Genomic DNA, 6482 nt, shown 5'->3' with positions numbered 1-6482 from the left:
CTGCGCCTGTCACGCCACCCTGCTCGCCCACCAGTACGTGCGGGTGCGCAACGGCAAGGAGAAGCTGGTGGACGTGTGGGACACGAAGCGGTGCACGAACAAGGCCTGCAAGGTCAACGTCGTGAACCGCGACGTGAACGGGGCTGCCAACATGCTGATGCTGACCAAGTGCTTTTTTGCGAATGCACTTCGTCCCACAGCTTTTGGTGGACCCCCTGTATCGTCTTCTCCCACCCCCCCACCCCCTCTGGTTCGCCGATCGAGGCAACCAACTGCGCCAGTCAGATCCCGCTTGCGGGAAGCAGCTGTGCAACCGGCGCAAGCCCGGTAGCGACATATCTTCGACTCGTGCGAAGGATATGTTGCAAGAGGACGAGCCCCCACGGTCATTATCAAGGCCAAATTTACGAACTGAAGTATTCAAGGCATGCAGCGAGAACTTGCATAACGGTTGAGTTGTAAATATTCTTGAGTTGGAGCACGATGTCTGAGTTGGTGGGTGCATGTACATGATGCCACACGGGAAGGAGCTTGTGTACGGGGCTTTGGGCATTGCGGTGGGATTGCAAGGTAATATCCAAAGCGTGGAAGATTTCTTTGTCTTCCTGGTATGTCGCAGTGTCCTCAGGTCGCCGCGGTGGACATGAGGTCCCAGAATGGTGTGGCATGCATGAGCCAAAAATCTGATGGCATGTGCATGAGCCCAGCCTTGGAGTCGGAGTATGTTCACGGCGGTGGATACTCATTTTTGAAACTCGCAATCCATCCTTGCTCGAATGGATGCAGGGTTCGGCAGTGAGATAGGGGAATTTGGGTCTGTGTGTTACGACCCCCCACCCCACATCATCACGTCATGAAATGAGGGGGGGCCCTGGAGCAGAGTGCGCGACGCACGCTTGGTGGGAAGCTCGGCATACGACGCGGGCCCCTGGTCATCATACAAGGCTATCCTCTTACCTCATTACTCCTGCATGGCAACCGTCATGGCCGAAAGACTCAGTAAGCCTTAATGGCCCACATGACGACCATTCAGGCAGCTCGCCCCGCCGGCAAGCTGGCTGATGGTCACGAACAGCCTGCAACTGTGTTTCAGCCGATCCATTTCCTGTACACATACCTTCACGAGGCGATCCGACACGAGCTCGCGCTGCTCTCCCAGAGCCTGCAGCTCCTGCTGGCGGGTACATCCACGGGCTGGCCGGAACTTCGGCGCCGCTACATCTTCCTCCGGGATGTGTACAAGTACCACAGCGCCGCTGAGGACGAGGTATGTGCGCTCTGCCTGGACGGGGAACGGGCAGCAGCGCCTGTGCGACACGGGAAGAGGACGTGCGTGCGCACGACGACAACCCGCTCCCACGACGCACTCAGGTGATTTACCCCGCTCTGGAGCTGGAGGTCGCCAACGTCACGCCATCCTACTCCGTTGAGCATGAGGACGAGGTAAGGGGTCTCAGCACCGATGCTGCGTCGATGGTACGGGGCCCGGGTGTTCACGGAATCGCCTGTGCGATAGGGTTTGGGGGCGGAACAAGCGGTGCGGTCACCCGTACATCCACACCGCCCCCTAGGAGCACCTGCTGGAGGAGATGGTGGACCTCCTCCTCGCAACCGAGCAGTCACCCACCAAGGAGAACCTCTTGGCCGTGAGGTGAAGGAGGAATAGTGGGCGGTGGCCGGGGTCGGTGGATGGGACGGGGCACGGCACCTCTCAGAGCGATCACACTTGATCGGCAGGCAGCCGCTCGCACACGCCTGCGTCGTATTCCACCAAAATCCCATAGAATAGGCCCACCTTGGTATTTGCCTCTGCGTGCATTCCCATGCCACTTGTCCACCCCCGCCCCCCCCTCTTCCTCCAGGCAGCTGAGCTGGCGCATCCAGACCACGGTGACCAAGCACCTAGCCAAGGAGGAGGCCCAGCTCCTGCCCCTGCTCCTGACCCACATCCCGCCGCGCGAGCAGGGCGGCCTGGTGGCCCAGTTCCTGTGCTGCATCCCCATCTCCACTGTGGCGCGGGTGCTGGCCTGGGTCAAGCCGCACGCCGCCCCCGCCGACCGCGCCGCTATCCGGGAGGCGCTGGCCGGCGCGGTGGATGACCCCCTCCTCTGCTCCCTGCTGCTCGGCTGGCTGGAGGCCGACGAGGCCGACGGAGCGGGGAGCGACGGCCTCGCGCGGCCGGGCTCCCCTTCCTCGCCGGGCTCCTCGGGGGACGATGAAGCGGCTGCAGCGGCGCGGTCGGTGGCAGACCCTCCGGGGGCCCAATCCCAGCGCGAAGGGCGGACCGACGTCCCAGGCTCCCGCCAGCCCGCCGGCCCGCCGCCGTTGCGCAGCATCCTGCACTACCACGCCGCCATCCGCGCGGCGCTGGAGGGCTTTGCCGCCGACGCGCGCGCCGTGGCCTCCGCCCCCGGCGGCCCCGACCCGCCCGCGTTGGCTGCCCTGCTGGTGCGCCACCGCTTCATTCGCGCGGTCTGCGCCTTCCACTCCGCGGCCGAGGACGAGGTGGTGTTCCCGGCCCTGGCACGGCTCCACACCTCGCAGCAGGAGGGGGGGCCGGCGGGCGAGCCCGGCGCCGCGGCTGGAGATCCGTGTGCCTCGCCGTCTCGGGCCTCGCCGGGCGGCGACCGCCCCGGCGCGGCATCTGCGCCGGGCCCCGCCGCCGCCGACACAGGCCCCTCCCCCCAAGCCCGCCACTCGCCGCCGCCGCCGCCGCACGACGGCTGCGCGGGGCACGGCGAGGAGGCGCTGCGCTTCGACGAGCTCCAGCGCCTGCTGGGCGAGGTGGCCTCCTGCGCGCGGCGGCGCTGCTCGCGCAGTGGCATCGCCTCGGCCGACCTGGTGGCCAGCGCCGACGCGCTGGCGGCGGCCATGGCGGGACACATGGAGGCCGAGGAGCGCGGCGTGCTGCCCGCGCTGGAGCGGCTGTGCCCGCGGCCCGAGCAGCGCGCCCTGCTCTGGGCCATGGTCCGCGCCATGCCGCTGCGCCTGCTGGAGCGCGTCATGCCCTGGATCGCGGCGCGGCTGGCCCCCGCCGAGCGCCGGCGCTGGCTGGCCGACCTGGCGCGCGGTGCCGGGCGCGGCGACACGACTTTGGTGGCGCTGGTCACGGGCTGGGCGGCACGGGGGAGCGAGGGGGGGGAGGCTGTTGCGGGGGAGGGCGATGTGAGCGGGCACGTGGCGGGGCCTCTGGGGGACGTCATCACCAGCCTTCGACGGTGCGCAGACCCCACGCGCTACAGCCTGCTCACCTGCCACCCGAGGCCGCGGCCGGCGGCAGACATGCGCGGCGTGTCCGAGGCGATCCTACCGGGCCCCCCCCCCGGGGGCGCAGAGCGCGGCACAGCCCGCCTGGCGCCGGCCTGCCCGCTGCCGCAGCCCGCGCCCAAGCGCATCAGGGTCGGCGGTCCAGACCACGGCGCCGCCGCGCAGCGCCCCGCGGGCGCCGAGCGCCTCGCCACGGCGGCCGCCTTTGAGGCGGCGCCGCGCGGCGGCGGCGCCGCGGCGCAGGGCTGGGCGGGCCCCTCGCCCATCGACCACATCTTCCAGTTCCACAACGCGCTGCGGAAGGAGCTGGCGGAGCTGGAGGCCACCATTGCCACCTGCCAGCAGCGCCTGGAGACGGCGGCCGAGCTGGCAGACACCACAGAGGTGTGTCGGCGTGGGAGGGAGGGGGCCTCCTGTCTGGTGGGGAGTGGCCGATGCCTGTTCCTGAAGAGGCTCAGTGATGAAAGGGACGCGGCAGGGACCCATCATACCTGCGTGATTGCAGCGACTCGCGCTACCCTCCCCCTGTGCTCGCTGCGTTCTCCCCTTTCCACCCAACAAGAAGTCAAAGCCTGTCCCGTGTCACCCATCCGCAGGTCATGCAGCGTCTGGCCGCCCGCTTCCAGTTTCTGCGTGGGATCTACCGCGCCCACTCCCTGTCTGGTGAGGGAAGCAGGATGGGGAGAGGCAGGCATGCAACGCAGTGCGTACCACAAGTGGAGTCCCGTGGCTGGTCGCCGACGCAAGGTGGAGGCGTGCTGTGGTCCCTCCCACCCCCCCCTCCATGCGCCAGCTGGCGTGCTGACCCTCTGTCAATTGCTCCCCACCCCACCCTCCTCCTGCTCCCCTTGCAGAGGACGAGGTGGTATTTCCCGCGCTGGAAGGAAAGAAGGTCCTGCGCAACGTCAGCCACGCCTACACCCTGGACCACGAGCAGGAGGAGATGCAGTTCCAGACCTGCAGCGAGGTGCGGGATGGGTGGGGTAGTGAGGTTGAGCGGAGTTCGACGCTGTGAGTGGAGGCTGGCCCCCCTCGGGCTTCAGCGCCCGCTCACCCAGCACCTTGCCCAACACTCCCCCTTGCCACCCACTGGCCAACGCCAGTGCCTGGACCGGGTGATGGCCACGGGCACGCTGGACAGCCGGCGCCAGCGCCTGGCCGAGCTGGCCTGCTACTACTCGGGCGTGCGCGGTTCGCTGGAGACCCACATCCGCGCCGAGGAGCTGGAGCTCTGGCCCCTCTTTGCCGAGCACTTCCCCGTGGCCGAGCAGGAGCACCTGGTGGGCTTGATCATCGGGCGCACCGGCGCCGACGTGCTGACGTCGCTGCTCTCCTGGGTGCGCGGTGCCATGACGCGCGAGGAGGAGGACGCCATGATGCTGAGCATCCGCTCCGCGGCCAGCTCCACCGCCTTTGACGCGTGGCTGGGAGCGGCCATGGGCCAGGCCATGCCCGACACGCCCAGCGGCGGGGCGGGGGGCGGCGCGGGGGGCGAGGGCGCCACGCCGCGCTGCGGCGGCGGCGCGGGCCAGGCGGCGGAGATGCGCGACACGCTGGCCGAGGTGGCGGGCTACCTCTCCTCCCAGGGCCTGCTGGGCGCGGGCGCGGCGGCGGAGGCGGGGGCCGCCAGCGCCGAGTCCTCGCTCTACACGCCGGGCTGGGGCGACATCTTCCGCATGAACCAGAAGCAGCTGGAGGCGGCGGTGCGCCGCGTCAGCTCCGACGCCGGGCTGGAGCCGGGGCGCAAGGCCTACCTCATCCAGCACATCATGGCCAGCCGATACGTGGTGGCCCAGCAGCGCCTGCTGGCAGGCGGGGCGGGCGACGAGGGCGGCGGGCGCGTGGGGGGGCTTGCGGGGGAGCGGGGCGGCGGGCAGGGCGGCGAGGCGCCCGGCGAGGGGGCCTCCGCGTCACCCGCCGCGGCATCGCCCCCGGTCGCCGGCGGCGAGAGCTCCCCCCCGCCGCGCCCGCCGGCCGCCGGGCCCGCGGCGGGCCCGCTGCTGCACAGCGCGCGTCGCTACCACGACCCCAAGAAGGGCGTGCTGGGGTGCAGGCACTACCGCCGCGCCGCGCAGCTGGTGGCACCCTGCTGCGACCGTGCCTACGTCTGCCGCTTCTGCCACGACGAGGCCACGGACCACGTGCTGGATCGGTATGCGGTGTGCGAAATGGTGTGCATGGAGTGCAGCCTGCGCCAGCCTGTGGCAGGTGTGGTGCGGTGTGGGTGTGTGTGTGTGGGGGGGAGGGTCCAGTCTTGCTTTGGGGTTGCAGGCGCGGGGGAAGGGGGCGACCGCAGGGTGGGGCGTTGTGGAAGCATGAGAAATGTGTGACCCCTGCTCTGGGGGAGTATATGCCGTGATGCGGGACGCTGCACCCTGTCTGGGACCGATGCCCCTGCCCCACTGCCCGCCCAACACCATGGACACATCCGTGGGCCACCGCCCCCAAGTCGCCCTTTTTCGAAGTGTTCACCCCGCCCTTTCTACACACTCAGGCTCTTGCTCGGGGTGCGGCACCTGCATGTCACGCTACTACTGCAAGGTGTGCCACCTGTTTGACGACGACCCGGGCAAGGCCATCTACCACTGCCCCTTTTGCAACTTCTGCCGCCAGGTGCGTGGGGCTGGGGCCGTCTCTGGCTTGAAGTGGATTCAGGGGGCCATGGGGGAGGGGTGTTGCATGGGCTCCTGTGTACGGTCCGCCACGCCCGCGGGAGCAACCTCTTTACATCCTGGGGCGGATCTCAACCATCCGTCTTTGCTCGTCAGATGCAGCCCAAACCGCCCCCGTTTGAGAATGGACCCCCGCCCCCTCTCTCCCTGTCTTCCACCCACAGGGCAAGGGCCCGGGCATCGACTCCTTCCACTGCATGTCCTGCAACGCATGCATGAGCCTGGAGCTGTTCAACAAGCACGTGTGCAAGGAGCAGAGCCTGAAGCGGGATTGCCCAGTATGCTCCGACATGCTGTTCGAATCCAAGCACCCCGTCAAGGTGGGTTTGTTTGGTAGTTGTTGGGAGAGTGTGCTAGTTGAGTGCAAGTCATCACATCAGGACAGGCAAAAAGTGACGATGCCCCTGTGCTGGACCTGCGCTGATTACTTTACTCCCTGACGAGCCCCAGTGAAGGGGGAAAGTACGGCCCTCTCAGTCGTGGCCTGCAGCCCTGCACCAGCCCCCCCCCCCCCCGACCCACCCCGGCTCACCTACCCCATCC

At 68.5% G+C, this 6482-nt stretch overlaps 1 protein-coding gene across 1 annotated transcript; it reads left to right on the top strand.

The window, feature by feature from the left end:
* Positions 1 to 1018: 1018 nt before the first annotated feature.
* On the top strand, positions 1019 to 6392 carry F751_2254 (putative RING finger protein; the record flags this gene model as incomplete). The annotated part of the gene is made up of 13 exons (XM_011401652.1): positions 1019 to 1267; positions 1372 to 1443; positions 1572 to 1651; positions 1863 to 2241; positions 2743 to 3000; positions 3550 to 3651; positions 3864 to 3930; positions 4122 to 4234; positions 4371 to 4687; positions 5276 to 5475; positions 5762 to 5880; positions 6104 to 6259; positions 6390 to 6392. 13 exons carry the CDS (start codon positions 1019 to 1021, stop codon positions 6390 to 6392), a joined length of 2115 nt encoding a protein of 704 aa, XP_011399954.1.
* Between the last annotated feature and the right edge of the window lie 90 nt (positions 6393 to 6482).

The sequence above is a fragment of the Auxenochlorella protothecoides genome, assembly GCF_000733215.1.
Source record: "Auxenochlorella protothecoides strain 0710 unplaced genomic scaffold scaffold21, whole genome shotgun sequence".
In the NCBI taxonomy this organism is placed as follows: domain Eukaryota; kingdom Viridiplantae; phylum Chlorophyta; class Trebouxiophyceae; order Chlorellales; family Chlorellaceae; genus Auxenochlorella; species Auxenochlorella protothecoides.
This window is presented reverse-complemented; position numbering and strand designations above follow the sequence as displayed.